The 19315-nt window shown below is 49.5% G+C and overlaps 1 protein-coding gene across 8 annotated transcripts in view; it reads left to right on the top strand.

The window, feature by feature from the left end:
- Window positions 1-19315, top strand: part of PTPRS (protein tyrosine phosphatase receptor type S) — a 244058-nt gene that overhangs the window by 172554 nt on the left and 52189 nt on the right. For all 8 annotated transcript variants that reach the window (XM_050934412.1, XM_050934410.1, XM_050934411.1 and 5 more), the window contains exons 7-10: window positions 11585-11854; window positions 13902-14483; window positions 16443-16576; window positions 16749-16893. In XM_050934412.1, the coding sequence (XP_050790369.1) occupies window positions 11585-11854; window positions 13902-14483; window positions 16443-16576; window positions 16749-16893 (1131 nt within the window). The remainder of the gene's footprint in view (window positions 1-11584; window positions 11855-13901; window positions 14484-16442; window positions 16577-16748; window positions 16894-19315) is intronic.

Genomic DNA, 19315 nt, shown 5'->3' with positions numbered 1-19315 from the left:
CCCTCCCCTCCAAATCTCCCCCTTTCCCCTGGTTATAAGGTACGAGGGTACCACTCAGAAATGCTGCATTATTGACAGTGTCTTTCTGACGTGGCCAATAGTGGCTCTTCTGACTCCATCTCCAGCGAGACAAAAAAAAAACCCTCTATAAAAACATCTATTTAAGAACAGCAGAGTGGGTAGAGCCTGAAACGAGATTTCCCCTGGACCAGTGCTCCCAGTTAAAATTGCCACTGATTACAGGACGTGCCTTCATGAGTAGGAGTTTGAGTTTAAAGACTCAGGTTAGAATAAAAAGGGATTTATACACTTCTTTCGAAAAAGGTTTTGGTCTTTATAAAACATTTCTAATGTGTCCGAATTGCCCTGCCACGGGTAGAATCGCCCCTCTGCTCTTCAGTGCAGTGGATTCTGCAGCTGCACGGTGATCTGGGAAGCTCCTAGGTTTAAATCCAGGGTTTTTTTAAAGTTGCAATAATAAGTATAATAAACCTAAACAAGACGCAGTGGAATGGCACATGACAAGTCAGTCGAGATCGGATGCTTATTAAACCAGATGCTGTCGCTGCTGCCCAGGAGGTCAGGCTAGATGAACCCAGGAAAAGTCTGTAGTGATTGAAAGGAGCTGCCCTCGCTGGGCTCATGCGGACAGAACAGAATTCCCTTAGGGACCTAGAGAAGCAGTGGTCCAGAAGAGCCTGATATTACTGAAGAATATTCGGATATTCTGTGATTTAGGGCCGGACTGTCAAAGGTATTTAGGCACCTAAAGGTGTAGCTATAGGATCCTGTTGGAGTTTACAAAGAGACCTAAGAATATTAGGTGTCTAAGTCCTATTGGTTTTGATACCCTGAATACACTTGTAAATCTGAGCCTTAGGGTATGTCTGTACTGCGATTAGACATCGACAGCTAGCCCATGCCAGCTGATTCGGGCTCACAGGCTCGGGCTATGGGGTTGTTTAATTGCAATGTGAACGTTCAGGCTTGGGGCTGCAGCCTGAGCTCTGGTACCCTCCCACCTCGCGGGGCCCTAGAGCCAGGGCTTCAGCCCAAGCCTGAACATCTACATCACAATTAAATAGCCCCTTAGCCTGAGCCCGTGAGCCCGAATCAGCTGGCATGGGCCAGCCATGGATGTCTAATTGCAGTGTAGACATACCCTTTGTGACTATAAGTAAGGACTTGATCCAAAGCCCACTGAAGTCAGTGGGGATCGCTTCATTGATGTTGGTGGGCTTTGCACCATCCCTATGTAATGTGAAATTGGGATGTTAGTGTGGGTAGCCAGCTTTTTTTAAAGATTAGTACTTCTCTCCCTTTTCTAGCTAGCAGGGGGCCCATTACTCTGGAGCGTCTCTCAGGGCAGGATGATTCAGAAGGGTTTCAGCAAGCTCAGGAAAGCAGCAGCTCATCAGCCTCCTTGACGATTTTTTGAATCTTGCCTGTACAGGCTGAGGCGCTCACTCCACTTTTGGGGCCAATGCCGGGATCAAATCTCTGCATGTCTGATGGTCACGTCATTGAACTGAACCAAAGGGGCCCAAACGTTGCCCAGCAGAGGTGCAACGTTGGTGGTTTACCAGGAACCTGGATAATTCTTACAATGCAGCCATCCTCTTCTTGAAGATGGAAGCTAGAGGTCCCAGAATGTAGTCGGCCATCTCGATTCGAGTGGCCAACTCCTTGGCTCAGGAAGGAGCATAACACACCAAGACTTGAAGTCTGTACGTCCTCGCCGATGTTAATGATAAGAGAAACCTGCACAGTGCATCTCAGAACTCTGTGGGCTGTGCTTTAGCAACTCTTAGCATGGAGGGTTGCTGCTGCTGAACTTCCTTGCCTTTGGAGAAGTGAATTGGTTGGATTTAAGCATCTCCCAAAATGTGCACGGGACGTGGCATCTAGTGCTTTATCAAGTATTTCAGAAACACAGCAGTTGTGTTTCTGTAGGTGTGACCCCATCCCTCTCTTTGGCAGCCCAGGAGGGTTAAGATAATCCAGTATGTGTTTAAATAGCTGTACCGTCTCTGTCTCAGGCATGCGTATAGCAGATCACTCTTACCTATACTGCGTCTGTGCCTTTTCCATTATAGTCTGGCCTTTGCAGTCCAGTTCTTGCTGAGAATGTTCCAAATATTCTTCAGGGTTGTAGGAAAAATGTGACTTGGTATGGGTTCTCAGGTGAAAACAGGCAGCGGTAAATAGCTAATAGAAGAATAGATTAAAATCAATTAAAATATATCTCAGTGGGGGTTGGAGACGTGGTTTTGGAGCTGAGTTGGGCCGTCTAGCATTCCAGTGAATTCAGCAGGTATAACTTAAACAAATGCATTAAAAATATGTGTAATTTCAAAAATAATCTCATTTAGGCACCTGACTGTGATTGAAATCAATGGGAGTTAAGCACCTAAATACCTTTGACGATCTGAGTCCCAGCCCCCTACCCTAGAGAGCTGGGCGAGTTTGGGTCACTCAGGACTGTTACTCCAGAGCAGTCTGTTGCTGCAAATGTCCCTCAAGAGCCATGTGGAATGGTGTCCTGCTGCTAAATCTGTGCACTCCAATACCTTGTAGAGGCTAGAGAGAAGGAATTGCAGGACCATTCTAGAACACAGAGAATAGTAGGGGAGTGTCATTCTGTTGCAGGATGCTCACAGCTTCTGAAACCCTGGGACGGGGTGTGTGTGTGTCTGTGAGGGAGTCTTAATACCAATCCAGAATAGTGTTAATATATTTTAGAATGCATCCAAGGTTGGGGGATGTAATGCCACTCTTGATCCCTGCCACCTCATTCTCGATCCTCTGTAAGTCCATTTTCCAGAATTCTGTTAACATGTTCTGGAATTCAGGGAGGGGGAGTGACTATAATGCATTTCAGAGCACCACCCCTACCCAAAAGTGTCATCATAGAAAGTCACTCCAAGCAAGCAGGGGGACGCCTTGTACAAGTTTGGGGTGTCCTTAGCTCTGAAATTTGAGAGTTTAAATATATGTATACACAAAGCGAACAAACAACTTTGCTGTGTTTCTGCAGAAGGATTTCTCACCAGGAAAAGCAACTGGAAACAAAAATAAATATGTGTATCTATAAAGGGCACTTTGCAGGAACACTGTGCTGTACTGATCTCGAAATCTCTGCCTGCCTGTGTCTCTTACACCTTTTGCATCGCTGTTCTTTGTTTTAGGGGAAAAAAATTAGATTACACCTTGTCAAATTAAAAAAAAATGCCTGTATCTAATATTATAGCAGCTACAATGGAACTGCTTGGAAATCAATTGGGTTTAGATTATTTTGTATTCACTCATGCAACAGCAAAAACCAAATTTTTTAAAGACCAGAGATGTTCAGCCAGCCGGTCGCTCAACTGATGTGTTTAAATGGCAAAATAATCACCATGATTGGGGAGAGACTGAAGGCAAAATTTCCTTCTGACCAAATCCAGATTTTGGTCCGATTTTTATCTGTATAGGATTAATGAAATTAGGAAGGAGCTGGGCAGGAGGAGGAAAAACTTTTCGTCTTCTGGAGGGACGGAGGTGGGAAATCTGAATAGCATCTTGCCCCAGTGGAGCGAACTGCAATTGGAATGGGAGACGAAGGAGTGGGGCAGAAGAGGGAGAGGCGGCTGTCTGGAGAACAGAGGGGGCAGAGAGAAGGCTTCCTTTTGGGAGGGGAGGACAGGTGTAATCTAAACTTCACTAATAATGTAGAGGCTGCACATTATTTTGGCACCCTTTCCCCTACTCCCTCGTCCTCATTTTGGAGTAAGACGGAATGACTCCTGTCTCACCAAAATGGCCGATAATGTCCGCCTTCTCACCTCATTCGGAGCAGCAGCTTGCTGAGTGTCAAAACGTTAACACCATTTGGTTTTGTTTGGTGCTTTCAACCAGTCACTTCACTTTTATTCCTTCAGTCTTAATTTTCTCTTTTATTTATTTATTTTCCTTCTTTTTTGAGTTGGTTAATGTGAATCGGGGTTTGAAGTGACGGGTTCCTGTCTAGCATCCCCTCCCTTTTCCCCCATCCCAGTATCTTTTTTTTCCCTGAGCTAATTCGGAAGGGGGTTAGAAAATGGAGTCAGTGGCTTTCGTCGGCACAAACTGATTGATCAGTCCTCAGATTTCTCTCACCAGCTGCGTCCTGGGGACACCTTTTTAAGGACGGATTCTGGTGTTGCAAACCCCAAACCTGGATCTTCCAGTTTCTCTTCCAATCAGGTCTGTAAATCTGCCCCTTAGAACATCGATGTCTCTCATCACATGGATCTTCTGGCTACCTTTCTAACTGGGGAGAGAAAAAAAACCCTTGGCAATGTTAATGAGTATTGTCTTGTTGGTCATGACTAATTGAAAATGCCACTCACAGAACACAACCTGTGTTAACTTCACCGCATTAGGAGGAAGCAGCAGTGAAACCAGTGGGCTTTACCTGGCCCATTGGAAGATAAAAACCACAGCCCTTCTTTAATCTGTTCAGTTGCTAATGAATTGGATGTTGAACAGAGTTTAACTCAGGGCATAGATACACAGCCAACCTAATATCACAAGTCTTACTATGTGTCACGTTGCGTATAGTGAGCCTCTCTTCAGAATGTGTGTTGAAGTAATTGGCTAGAACCACAAGCCTCTAGCATTTCGTTCTTAAAACCATGTCTGTTGCACTACTCAAAAAGTGCTTCCAAGAGTCTGGTGGCCACTGAAAAAGTGTGTGTGTGTGTGTGTGTGTGTGTGTGTGTGAGAGAGAGAGAGAGAGAGAATGAGTCTGTACAACAGATCTGGGCTTCTAGAAAATTGGGGAGAAGATGGCATCCAATCCAAATGTCCCCAGAGCACAGGGAGGGTTGGATCCTGAATCTTAGCTCAGTTTGAGGGTCTGGTGCGAAGGGGGAAGGGGGAAATGAGAGGCATGTGGTGGTTGTCGTTTGCTATTGTATTATGTGTGTTTATGTAGCACCAAGGAGTTCCAGGTATAGGTTAGGACCCCGTTGTACTGGATTCTGTACAAACATGGGGCAAAGAGACCCGCCCCCACCCTGAAGAACTCACAATTGAAGGACAGCAGTTACAGATCCCAACGTAGCTGTTTCCATTTTTCCCATCTCTCCACTCTCCAAATTCTGCTTTTTATCCTGATGCTGCACATGGGGAGAGGCTGTCAAAGAAGCCTGGAGAGCCACCCAGAAATGTGTCATGGTTAGGGTCATGCGACGCAGCGGTTAAAGGAAAATGAAGACGAAGTCCAGTAGCTATAGCAGATAGTTCCTTCTCTGTAGTCATTCACAGCTGGAACAGTTTTAAGGTGGAGGTTTTGCTCAGCTAGGTGGCTGTGGGGAGTGCCTATGACGAGGCTGCATTCGTTTTCTGTCTGGATCGCCTACCAGCTTGGTTGTGGAAGGAGGAGAGGTGACATGCATCATCCCCTGTACAGCCTCTCCCCAAGCCTGGGGACATGGGGTAACTAGTGGTGCAGAATCAGCAGATACTCAGCTCTCAAAACCCATGGGAAAGGGTGGCAACCTGGCCCTGTAGCCGCACTTTGGGTGTCAGGGTCCTCCGCAGTGGATCTCACCCCTGGTGACAGGTCTAGAACCTTGTCTCGTCTCCTTTCTGGTGAGTTTCAGTCTAGCGAAGTAAGGGATGGTAGCTCCATGCCCCCTCTGACCGAGCCCATTTCTAAAATCGGTGTGCCTGGCTCTAGGTTCAAACAGGACAGAGCCCCAGGGAGTGGTGGTTATTTTGCCATAGCTGCCCTTTGGCCCTATTGCAGATGACACCTGAACTGCATGGTGAATTGTGTTGCCAGTGGGATTCCACGGGGTGTCAGGGCTGCATGGAGTGAGATTTGGTCCACGTTCTCTGCCCACTGGCAGATCACTTACAAAATGACTGACACCCCCATTCCTTCCACTGCAACCAGCACAGACCATTCCTGTGGTAGAACACAGTGCGAATTTGTAGAGGACATTCAGTGCTGTCTAATGGCGAAAACAAAGACAGGGAGTCAATACTCCTGGGTTCTGTTGTGGGCAGTGCCGATGACTCGTTGACCTTGGGCACATCACTTCCCTGCTTTAGTTTCCCCATCCGCACAAGGGGGATAATAAATAATACAAACGTCTGAAAAGCGCAGTGAGATCCTGGGATGAAAAATACTATAGCAGGGCAAAGCCGTTGTTGTATTTTTGTGCTGGCAGTTATTTTGCCCCAGCGTGACAGTCCCGGAGGCAGCTCGGCTCTGGGAAAGAAGGGAGGTAGGGATTACAAGAAGTTTATTGCAACCCTAAATTAATTGTTTATAGAAGCAGAACCCCCCCCCCCACTACCCCTCTGCTCTTCTTGGGGTCTCCTCCCTGTCCTTCCAGTTGTCTCTGATAACAGCGTCAGGGTCTCCTCTGGTTGCATTTTGCATTTGATTTTGCTCATCCAGCTGCTGCTTATGAAACCCAGCCTGGGTGTGTGAGTGGCCAGAGCTCTCTGCTGAGTCTCTGACTGCTGCTTAAACCTCCTTGCCCCAAAGCTCTGACCTAGACACTGACCCAGAGCATCTCAGCTTGTGAAATCTCATGTCAACAGTCAAATAGGAGCAGTACAGTTATTAAAATAAATAGCAGCCGTGATGGCTTCTAGTCTGGCTCTCTTTCTGCCCAACCCCTACCAGACCTCAAGCAAAGGGCCCTCTGGGTGTTTCCTGTTGTCACTGCCCTGAGCCCTGCCTTGCCTGCATTCGTGTGCTCTTTGTATGGCTCCCGCGCTAATGCAGGAGTTGCTGTCATTTTGTGTGTGTGAGAGAGAGAGAGGCTTCTTTAAACCAGGATACTGCCCACAGAGATGCTGCACCTTACTAATGCTTTCTGTCCTTGAATAGCTGTGTGGCCAACCATATTCCAAATTCTCACCCTTCCCTGGATCTCGGTCTGGCATTGAGACCTGCCGTTTGCTCCCCACTTGGTATATGTGCTAACTGCCATTAAAGCAGCCGAGCGTTAATGCTGCACTGAGGGCCTGTAAAACAGAGCCCCTCAGCATCAGCGTGGGGTGTTGCAAATCAGCACGTCGGCTGGGCAGCCCTCAGCTTGTGTTTTGTGAGTGGTCCCTGTCCCCCATCCTCCACCCCCACCAGACACACACAGACAACGCTGGTTTGTTCCCTTCAGACTCCGATTCTCAGCACTCCGCCCCCATTGAATGATGATTTTCAGTCCCGAAATTCTGATTTCTTCTTTCTTTTTTTCTTTCTTTCTTTTTTTTTAATTAACCTCAGTTTGAATTTAACTGTCTTGTTCTGTTTCCATGACAACTTGGTGTTTGCATCCCACCCGCCGTTGTTTGTTGCTGTCAATGCTGTTTGCTGACTGGATCTTGTCCGTCAGTGTGTGTCTCCCCATTTCTCCTCAACCTCTCCCACCCCACCTCCCCCAGGAAGTGACATATCAGCCCCTCTTTGGAAGACTCATTCCCACCCCCACTCCGATCTGTCTGCATGTGACTCCCCACCTGTTTCTTTTTAAGTACTCTCCATCTTGTCTCCGATGTGACTGGCGCAGTCTTCGTGTGGCTCCATTTTCTGAAATGCCACCAGCTCCAGGGAAGCAGCCAGGACTCTCTGCTCTTTTCAAGGCCGAGCGACCCAGTCAGACTGGATCCCAGTGGAATGAAGAATGGGAGCAGCACCTGGGACACCTCCGGCCCTCCTTGCTAGGGCTAAGAACTTCCCTGCATGGGGGGGCCTTCTGCCCATTTGCCCCAGCCAGTGCCAATGGCCAAGTGTGTTTAAACCCTGTCACTCAACCATTGCTGGTGTCTAGGTGCTCCTCCTCAGCCAGGCCCCAGGGGAGGAGATGCCTCCCCACTCTCCTGAACCAGTAGGTCCTGCCAAACCCTCCCCAGCCAGGACCAGGATGTAAGTGAGGTTACATCCCCCCACTCAGCTTTTCCCAAGCCAATGGCAGCCTCTGTGTGAGGCTATACACCCTCCCAGCCCTGTTCCTCTCCCCAGCTCGGGTCAAGGCGGGGATGCATTCATGCCCCTGTCCCTTAGGATCTCCCTGGTGCTGAGTCTCCATGCTCCTCATTGCCTGAAATCCTTGACTCGCCTTGTCTTCCCCCCAAGCCCTGCCCCATGGGTGCTGCTGCCCTCTCTGGCTGACCGCACAGAAGCGGGTCTGGTAGCCAAGTGGGGTGAGCTCCCCTTGAGAGGAGACATCTGGGGAAGAAGGCAGAGGCTAATTTTTTCCATCGAGCTTCCAGCCTGTTGGTAACAGGGAGAGGGATACTATCATTAGTTGACTGATAGGCTTCCGGTGGAGGTGCCCCTTCCAGAGACCCTGGTGGGTGCTATTATAATAATGCTCTGTGGTTCTTCCCCTCTGAACGATGTGGGCTGCGACAGCTCATGCAGCTGCCAAGTGGCTCAAATTCTTCTCCTTTCTCCAAGCAAAGAAGATGATCAGGAACAGGGTTAGATGGGCAAGTGGCTGGGCTGGATGGCTGAAGCTAAGGCAGATACGGAGAGCAAAGGCTTTGCAACTAGCTTGGGCTGTGACCATGCGCCTCCCACCCCCACCCCCCCGTGCCAAAGAGTACAGCATTTCCAGCCCCTCCGCGGGTTGGGCATCAAAACTTGAATAATGGAGGTTTTGGTTCACTGGCAACTCCTAAAAATGAGGGGAGGGGATAATTGTTTTGAATCGAACAAAACATTTTGTGGGACCAGTAATTGGATGTTTTGTGTCAATGATGAGCATTTTTTTAATTTTTTTTTTAATTTTTAAAAAATAAAATTGAAGGAAATATCAGAACCAAAAGACATTTTGAACCCAAAATTTTAAGCATTTGAATTTTTTATAGGGATTTATTTTTTGCAGGGGGAGGGGAGTTTCAGCTGTAAAATTTCACCCGCTGCTAATTAAAACTCTGTCCTTCCCCCACAGCAGGGTCAGGCCTTGTTTCTCCAACTGTTCCACTCTGTGGGAGAGAACCCCCTCTAATGGGCTGTCTCCTCTCCCAGCAGTGCAGTGCCCTCACCCCTCTTCCCCGTCTTCATTCCCAGAATACTGCAGGCCACCATTTGAGAACCACGGATTAAGGAGCAACCTGAAGCTAGGTTGGTGCTGTAAGCTAGAGGCTGATCCAGAACACCGGGTCTAAGGAGATCTGAAGCCAGCATGACCCAGTGGGGAGAGCTTCTGGGCCTGATTCTCCTTGGCACCAGTTTTGTATGGGTTCAGCTCCCATAGACTCATAGACTCATAGGTCAGAAGGGACCAATCTGATCATCTAGTCTGACCTCCTGCACAAGGCAGGCCACAGAACCCCACCCATCCAATTTTGTACAACCCCTATCCCAGGACCGAGTTATTGAAATCCTCAAAAATGGTTTGAAGACCTCAAGCTGCAGAGACACCACCAGCAAGCGACCCGTGCCCCACGCTGCAGGGGAAGGCGAAAAACCTCCAGGGCACCTGCCAATCCGCCCTGGAGGAAAATTCCTCCCAATGACTTTAGTGGAGTTGCTCTGGATTTACCGTGATGTAGGAGTGAGGAGAATCGGGGCTCATCACAACCACTGGTGTCCTTACTTGCTCAGTACATGCAGGAATTATACAGGTATCTCTGAAGCCTGCAGGGACTCATCCTCACACGGATCTTTCCCCTGTTGCTACGATTATACCTGCAGCCTCCACAACCTTTGTCCCTTTGCCCTCACACCTGGGATGGGATGTTGTCCCATTCAGCTCTCTCCCCACAGGGACTACATCTTTCTAGGTCACCTGCTGTCTGCCCATGATCCCTCTCTTCCTCTTGGACTCTGGGGGATGTTATCCCTCCCCCCATTGTACACAGACTCAGTGGAATAAATAGTAGGGGGGTCATCCAGAGACAGATGGGGGGGCTTATGGAGATCGTACTCCCCTAGGGTCAGCCCTTGGGCAGGGAAAGGTATCAGTGTCCCTTGGGCAGCCGGCTGCAGAGTTAGTCTCTGGGTTGGGTTTTAATGACTAAACTTCTCTCTGGTCCCCTTCTCCTTCTTTGACGTGTGAGGAAACCACGCAGCGGGTCCCTCTGTCCATCCGTCCCAGTCACTTCAGAAAATGGAGCCACGGAAACCACGCCCTCGCCTTTGCGTCCATGTTCTTCCTGTGTAAGGTCTGGAAGCTGCATCCACTTCTCTGCTAAGGAGATGCACAGAACATGTCACTGTTTTCTCAACGTTAAAGTTTCATTACCTTGTTTTTCTTATTATTATTAATTCTATTCTATTTATTATTCTGCCAGGGCTGAGATGTGACAATGTGAGCCACCACATTGGGTCACATCAGCTAGAAAAAGTATGCAGCATTAAAGTCGGTTTCCCCCTCCCCTTCCCCGTCTCTCTCTCTCCACTCTCCTCTTCTTCCTTCTCTCTTTCTGTCTCTTTCTCTCTTCAGTATCCATGTGGGCATTTGCTAGTGGCCCATAAGTTATACTCCTCTGCATTTTCTTCTCTCTCTGTCTCTGTCTTTCTCTTTTTTTAACCTATTTTGCATGATGTTTGTGACTCTGAGAGCTGCATCTATCGATGGAACCGTGTCAGATCTTAAAGAGGCTTCGTTAGGGTTTCTATACCCGAAAACCACAAAAATTTCATTAGAGTTTCTCATCTTTCCCACTTTCTCACGTTCCAGGTGCGGGGGGTGGGGGAGGAGGGGGCTCCTTCCTCCTGGAGGGTTCTCTCACACACACAAACACACCCTAAATTCTAGCCTGCTCTGGGGGCTCCCCCTGTCTTTTTACCTCTCAGGTGGCTTCTCTGGACTTTGGGGCAGGAGGCCTCTTTCTCCTACTTGATTTCTCCTTGGATTCTCCCCCCCTCTCAGGGTCTCAACAAGCTGAAGGCCTTTCCAACAAGAGCAGAACCCTGAGAGGAAGCCTTCCTCACCCCCTCCCCACCCGAGCTCCTCCCCCTCTTCCTCCATTCCTCTTGACACTGGCCAGAAATGAGAGCTCGTTGGTGTGAGATTGGTCCTTTCCACGGGGCATGAATCTGCTACTCTGGAGAGGACCAGTTCACAACATGGCAGTGGGCTTGTTCCAGATTTCCATGGGAGAAGGAGGTGGAGCAGGCGAATTAGATCCCATTAACAAAGGGGAGGTGGCAGGGGCTCGGGGGAGGGGAAGCTGGGGCCCGAGCAGCTGTGGAGGAGATTGTTCAATGCGTGCAATGCCAGCACTTGTCAAGTAAAGATGAGAAATTGCTAATAAATTTTTGTGTATTTATCTGTGCTGTGATGGGTCTAATCTTGATCAATGGAACCCTGTTGCTATGAAATATCGCTTTATGTCTATATTCTATATCTTGTTTGTGAAGTAAAATTTATTTGAAGTTTAATTTTTTTGGTTTTGGTTTTTTGAATTTTTTTTTGTTTTGGTTTTTTTAAATAAAGAAAAAAAAAGATGAGCCCCGTTTATATTTAAATTATCTTCTGCTCTTTTTTCTTTCTCCCTTTTTCTTTCTTTTTTCTTTTTTCCCTTTTTTTCCTATTTTTTCTTTTCTTTTCTTTTCTTTTTTTTTTGTCACCTCTGTGCGTCTCGTCCGCAGTTCGCCGGGTGGCACCTCGCTTCTCCATCCTGCCCGTCAGCCATGAGATCATGCCCGGGGGTAACGTCAACATCACCTGCGTGGCAGTAGGTTCTCCCATGCCATATGTCAAGTGGATGCAGGGGGCAGAAGACCTGACGCCTGAGGATGACATGCCGGTGGGCCGCAACGTCCTGGAGCTCACTGACGTCAAGGACTCAGCCAACTACACCTGCGTGGCCATGTCTAGCCTGGGGGTGATAGAGGCTGTGGCTCAGATCACAGTGAAATGTAAGAGAATGAGCATGTGGGGGCGTGACCATGCATGTGAGCGTGCACACATGAGAGCGACCATGCAGATGCATGGCCATGTGTATGAGCATGCACATGTGTGCAAGTGTGAGCCACCATGCAGGTGAGCATGCACGAATGAGTGTGTGGTTGCATGACCGTGCAGGTGAGCATGTGGGTTCGTGGTCATGGTTGTGATCATGTGGCTGTGTGTGGAAGTGTGCAGATGCATGCGAGCATGTGGTTGTATGAGCACGTGAGCGTATGGGGTCATGCTCATGCACGTAGGCACGTGGTGGTGTGTGCACAAGATCAGGGATGAGCATGGTTATGTGAGCATATGGGTACGTGACTACATGTGATCATGTGGGTGTAAGTGCACACGAGTATGGACAAATACACATGTGCGTGCATGAGCTTGCACAGGCATTGGTGTGCATGTATGTGTGTGCAGATGCTTGTGTGTGCACACATGAGGATGGCATGCTAGTGCGTTGGTTTTCAGTGTGCCCGTGGTACAAAAAAAATCCCCAACTGATTGGAAGCCACCAGCTTCCATCACTGGCTTAGGGCCTTTCCTGGCTTTAGCAGCTGTTATTTATCAGGGGAACCAAGATTCAAACCTGTATGTTCTGTTTTCATCCTGGGTCACGAGGCTGACTGGCCTATGTGTGGGGAGCCTTGAGCGGTTGGGGACTGGGGCTTGCATCTCACTCTTGTTTGAGGGTTCAGAACCTGCCCATCTCTGGCATGCAGTTCCTTCGCCACAGCCTCATCGTGGTGTCTTATGGAAGCCTTCTCTGTTGCCTCACCACATGGGAAACACAGCTTGAAGCTTGTGATTCCCAAGAGGAGCACAGATGTATGGCTTGAAGACTTTCCTCCTCAGCTGGGGAGCATGAGCAGCAGATCCCCTTGGCTGGGAGAAGTGCAGGGTTGATGTCAGCTCTGAGCGCTGACCCTATCTATAAGGGAATTTGGGGAGGAGGGAAAGGGATGCCTTCATAAGGGCCTGAGAGAGGGAAGTAAATGGAAAGTAGATCCCTCTTGGCCAGAGCATGTGGGAAAGGGAGCTCGGGGAACAAAGACCCCTTAGAATCATTGCACAAAACTCCACCAGAGCTGTTTGCGCAGGGAGCAGGTTGAGATGCTGGCAAAAGGACGCCTGGGGATGGATTGAAACACTCCTTTGCTTTTCTGTTTCTTTTCTTTTTCCTGTCTCATAATATTAACCTTAAAAGCTGATGGCTATGATGCATTGTTCGAATATTCTACCTCCCCAGATAGGGAACCTATGTCCCGCTGGCACATTCTGCCTTTTGTCTTTCTCTTTCTATTCCTGTCTGAAAATAGCTGCAATATGTTCCAGCAAGAAAATTGAACAGGGAGGTAGATCTGGAAAGGGCCTGGGTCTACAGCATGTGCTTGGAGGGATTTAGAGTATGTGCTTCAGGCGATGGTCTAGATCATGCGTTTAGGTAAATGCCAGGTGCAGAGCATGTATTTGGGAGTTCTTGAGTGTGTGCTTAGGGGGAGCCCTGGAGTGCAGACTTGGCAGGGGGGGAGAAGGTGGATCTAGAGAGCACATTTGGAGGAGTGTGGGGGTGGGGAACCAAAGCAAACTCATACACTTGTAGCTTTCTAGACCAAGGAGAACTGCGTAGTTCTAGAGAAAGCTGTCCAGTAACTGCGTACTGTAGGCACAGAGAGAGCCAGAGGTGCCCAGGTCTAGGGACAGCTAGTGGTATTTAAGGAGATATTTTTCCGTATTCTAAAGGAGTTGGGTGTGAAACCAGCTTTCCTCAGCACATTGGGATGTTCAATTGAAGTCTGTGTTAACGATTCCAGATGTTTTGTTGAATGCTTCCTTTTGATGGAGCAGTTTAAGGGTAATAAAGAGCGTAACTAGGTTCATAATATTTCACCAGCATTTTACTGAACAGCCGCGCTGTGATCTGTACCGCGCTGCCAGCTCTGAGCTCTAACTTGCCAATTAGACACCATTTTAACATATGGTTCTAAAGTGTTTATTCTTCCCCATCCTCAGCGCTGCCCAAGGCTCCCGGGACGCCTGTGGTAACAGAAACCACGGCAACCAGCATCACCATCACCTGGGACTCGGGGAACCCCGACCCTGTGTCTTACTACGTCATTGAGTACAAGTCCAAGAGTCAGGATGGCCCATACCAGATCAAAGAGGACATCACTACGACACGTTACAGCATCGGAGGACTCAGCCCCAACTCGGAGTATGAGATCTGGGTGTCTGCCGTCAATACCATTGGACAGGGGCCTCCCAGCGAGTCTGTGGTGACCCGCACCGGGGAACAGGCGCCAGCTAGTGCTCCTCGCAGTGTCCAGGGGCGGATGCTGAGCGGCACCACCATGCTTATCCAGTGGGAAGAACCGGTGGAGCCCAACGGGCAGATCCGCGGCTACAGGGTGTATTACACCATGGAGCCTGACCAGCCAGTGAGCAACTGGCAGAAACACAATGTAGACGACAGCCTCCTGACCACAGTGGGCAGCCTCTTGGAGGATGAAACGTACACTGTCCGGGTCCTGGCATTCACTTCCGTGGGAGATGGGCCTCTCTCTGACCCCATCCAGGTCAAAACACAGCAAGGAGGTGAGTTCTGGGCTCACGTAGACACAGGCAGGCTGAGCTGCCGCAGGCGGCTTCTGTAGGGAGAGAAGGTTAGCTGGCTCACAGTGCAATGATAACACGGGGCCCAGGGTTCTCTCCAGAGCACCTCCTCTTTACTGATCATCTTTATAGAATCAGAATATCAGGGTTGGAAGAGACCTCAGGAGGTCATCTGGTCCCACCCCCTGCTCAAAGCAGGACCAACCCTAACGAAAACATCCCAGCCAGGGCTTTGTCAAGCTGGGCCTTAAAAACCTCTAAGGAAGGAGATTCCACCACGTCCCTAGGGAACCCATTCCAGTGCTTCACCACTCTCCAAGTGAAATAGTTTTTCCTAATATCCAACCTAGACCTCCCCCTCTGCAACTTGAGACCATTGCTCCTTGTTCTGTCATCTGCCACCTCTTAGAACAGCCTAGATCCTTCCTCTTCGGAACCTCCCTTCAGGTAGTTGAAGTCTGCTGTCAAATCCCCCCTCACTCTTCTCTTCTGCAGACTAAATAAGCCCAGTTACTTCAGTCTCTCCTCATAAGTCATGTGCCCCAGCCCTCTAATCATATTCATTGCCCTCCACTGGACTATCCCCAATTTTTCCACATCCTTTCTGTAGTAGGGGGGCCCAAAATTGGGCACAGTACTCCAGGTGTGGCCTCACCAGTGCCAAATAGAGGGGAATAATCACTTCCCTTAATCTGCTAGCAGCGTTCCTACTAATGCAGCCCAGTATGTCATTAGCCTTCTTGGTAACAAGGGAACACTGTTAACTCATATCCAGCTTCTCGTCCGCTGTAATCCCCAGGTCCTTTTCTGCAGAACTGCTGTTTAGCCAGCCAGTCCCCAACCTGTAGCGGTGCATGGGATTCTTCCATCCTAAGTGCAGGTCTCTGCACTTGTCTGTATTGAACCTCATCAGATTTCTTTTGGCTCAATCCTCCAATTTGTCTCGGTCACTCTGGACCCTATCCCTACCCTCCAGCATATCGACCTCTCCCCCCAGCTTAGTGTCATCTGCTTAAGTGTCTTCGACTTAAATAGAAATAGCTATTTGGGGAGGAAGCACTGTCCAGCAGCTGGAGCAGAGGACCTAGGAGTCAGGACTCCTGGGTTTTGTTCCTAGCTCTTGTCAGGGGGTGTGTGGTCTAGTGGTTACAGCAGGCAGCTAGGAGACAGGGGTCCTATGCTCTATCCTTGCCTCTCTGTGTGACATTGAGTACTTCATGGTAAAACAGTGCCTCAGTTTCCCCTCCTCTAAAGTAGGTTGACTAATACCCCCACCTCCCAAGGTGTGGTGTCTCTAAAGGATGCTGAGAGCCTCTGATCAAAGGTACTACAGGAAGGCAGAGCCGTATTCTGTCTGTAAGCCAAGTGGGATATGCTGGCTCTATTCATCTGCATGTCATTACCCAGAATGCTCTGTGAATTAATAGAGGATTTGACTTCGCTTCTGTCTGAGTTCCTCCGAGTACCCTTCTCTATCAGAAATGCATACCCCTTCCTTCCCCGGTAATCAGGAGCCCCATTCTGGCTGCAGGCCAAGGAAGTCTGCTCTCTCTATGTTATGGTTCCCGGAACCGTCCAAGCCATGGAGAGGCTGAGACCATCTCTCAAGGCTAGAGGGCTAGGTCCTGCATTGCTTGGGACAATGGACACCATGATCCAGGACTGTCTTGTCTCCAGCAACTGTAGATGGTTTCCTGTCCTGGCCCTGCAGGGTGACAGACACTGGGCTCCTGTAAAGAAAAGCCCCTGCCTTCCTGCAGGCACCGTGAGAAAGAGTTAGGACCATGTACCTGTATGCTACTTATGGATAAGTCTTGTGTGTGTGTGGGTTGGCGGAAGAGTCTTCTAAATAGTCCAGTAATCTTGGGCCCATCTCTCTCTCTCCTCTTCTGCGCTGGCTGTCCAACCCCACCCCGTGGATTCCTCCTTGGTCTATTTTAGTTCCTGGGCAGCCGATGAACTTCCAAGCAGAAGCCAGGACGGAGACCAGCATCAGAGTGTCGTGGAGCCCTTCCCGGCAAGACATCATTGTGAAGTACGAACTCAGCTACAAGGAAGGAGATCGCGGCAGGGAGGTGAGTGCCATCAGGGAGGCATGGGGGATGATGGTTCCACCTCTTTCCCCTGCATAATGGCTGGACCCTCCCTTAGCTGGGGTGGCTGGGGGGTGTGGAAAGTAGGGTGGGTTTTCATGTCTCTGCTCCGAGTTTTTATTTTTTCTTCTCTTCCCCCGCCGCCCACGTCCAGGTGTTGAAGACCTTTGAGCCGACGACCTCATTCACAGTGGAAGGTCTGAAACCTAACACTGAGTATGTCTTCCGGCTGGCTGCCCGCTCGGCTCTGGGCCTGGGGGCCTACACCCCGGAGGTCAGGGAGCGGACCCTGCAGTCTAGTAGGTGTCTCTCCTTTCCCAGCCTTGTCTGAGGGGAAGACAGTCAGGGAGCCACAGATGGCGGGTACAGGAGTATGGAACCATGGGGACTTCATGGCACTGTCCTCACAGGAGAGGATTGCACGACTGGGGTACTCTGTAGGGAGGGGTTATCCTGGTACTTAGGGATCCCACTGCCTCCCTCCTCACTGATCTAGATAGCCAAGATTTGGGTGGGTCGAGGGCCAGGGTGTGAGTTAGCACCACCCATCCAAGAGGAGCGGGTTAACGAGCTGGGCGGCTTAATGAGCTTCACGCAGTCCTCAGCGGCCCTTTGTTCTGAGCATGCTCAGTGAGGATGGCTTCCCGCCTCCACCTTTGAAGCTATGGGTTGTTAACAAGCAGAAACTGAGAGGGAGCTCCCGGGGAGGGACACAGGAGGGGCTTAAGAGAGCTCTCTGCAAGAGGTTTGTGAGCCAGAGGGGTAGATGGTGGTTAATAAAACTAACATTGTCATCGGTATGATAGAAAGCAGCCCCCACCTCATTGTTCATAAGCGACTTCATAGCCTGCAGAGACAGGCCATTGGGGCTTGTGCAGAGCTGGAGAGAGGAGCACTGCGGGGGGTTGGGGGGGGTTAACGATGCAAGGATGGAGTGTATGTAACCCAAATGTGCTGGTTTTAGTTTAATGGATTGTCTCCCTTCGCTGTTGCCCTGGGGATGACTAGCCCTGGATGGCAATATTTCAACCTGGGCTTTTCACAGATCTTTGCTTTTAAATGAGGTGTTTTTTCACTGCATGAGTGGCTGTGGCAGCTGTTCTTTGTGTTTTCTGTCTCCTCTCATCTCTACTAAATCCCTCCGCCGCAGTTTGGAGTAGCTGCGAGCAGAACTAGCTCAGAAATGGCACTGGTCAGCGGGTGAGAGCGCAAGCGAGCTCCCATCGCTCACAACCGTTAACAAGTGGGAGCAGCAGCCTCTCAGCTGGGTGGCCCGCCTCGTCTTTCCATTTTAATTGTCAGCTCCCCTTCTCTCTCTTGCCCAGGAGCAAGAAGAAAGGGGAGTTTCTGTTTCTACTTCAGACAGAATTTCTTACCGGGGCTTTCTCAAGCCTCCAGTCCATTCAGAGATTTGCTTGGTTGGTTGTTTGCTTCCTTCCTTGAAATGTTTTTTGGTTTTTTTGTTTGTTTTTTTATAAAAGTCGGTATCTATCTAAAAAGAAAATTTTTTCCTGGCTTTGCTGAAACACCGCTGGTTCCAGTTCTGACCCAGTTCGGTACCAGTAGAAGGAACCAGATGTCCTTGATCAGCACCAAGAAATAAAAAGAATGAATCGAAAGGATCAAGAATAGGTGTCAAAACTTTCCCACACTCTGCTTCTGTTTTACTAGAGCTTTTCGTTCTGGGAGTCATGGGACTGGGTTAGGGGGCAGGATTTGGGAACTGGGCTTTCTGGTTGGATGCAAGCAGTCCAGAGGGGTGGGCGTCATGGGGTGGAAAATGGCTGTAGGGCCTAGCGATGCTGGAGGTTTTCCAAAAAAAAAGAGGAGATGGGAGGTGGGGGGCTTCTTTGAGGATCTTTCTATCCTGGCACTCGCCCGGGAGGAGGTGTGGTTTGTTCCATTGGTCTGCAGCTCAGCTGTAGAGGGATAGCTGTCAGCTTCACGAATTTAACGCTCTTAAGAACCTCAGCTGGGGGAGCTGTCAACATTTTGTAACGTGGTGAAACGTTTTTTCCTGGCCGGCTGCTGGATGAACGAGTCAATTCTCCCTGGTCCGAGTGGCATCCTCGGCTCACAGACCTTCTGGCTCGGGCAGGCTTTCGTGTCTTTCCTCTGCAGTCCCTTTTCTGTTCAGCTCCTTCCTGGCCTGCCCCCTGGCTCTCTTTTTCTCCCCATCCATCTACCTGCCTGCCTGTCTGTCTCTCTCTGCATGCCCTCACAACCCAGTGAAGCCAGCTCCCTGCACCGTCTGTCTCTCTTACTGCCTGGGCAGTTTCCCACCTCGTCTCTGCAACACCAAAGCTTTCCCCACCCCAGCCACCTGCTGTGGTGTTCTGTGTGGTTTTTTTCCCCACCAGTCTCAGCTGTCACACACATGCATGCCTGGCCCGCTGCCCCTCCCTGCATGCATCACCTGCACAGCCCCCTCCACATCTCTTGTCAGGGTGTCTCTCCCGAGCATCATAACCAAAGTAAAATCCATTAAACTAAAGGTAAAGTATCTTTTTCTTCTTGAAGTAGCTGGCTTTTAACTCTTCAAGTACCAGAGACGTAGATTGGAAAGTAATGAACCAAATGCTTGGAGGCCTACGGCAATGTTGCCTTTTCTAACCTAGCTGTGGGGCCCTTAGAGTTTCTTAATACCCTTCTCATTCAAAAATTTCTCCTGGTGTAGGAAGCAGGTGTCACTTGACAGGAGCGAAAGGGGAGGAGGGGCGC

The sequence above is a fragment of the Gopherus flavomarginatus genome, chromosome 24, assembly GCF_025201925.1.
Source record: "Gopherus flavomarginatus isolate rGopFla2 chromosome 24, rGopFla2.mat.asm, whole genome shotgun sequence".
NCBI lineage: Eukaryota > Metazoa > Chordata > Testudines > Testudinidae > Gopherus > Gopherus flavomarginatus.
This window is presented reverse-complemented; position numbering and strand designations above follow the sequence as displayed.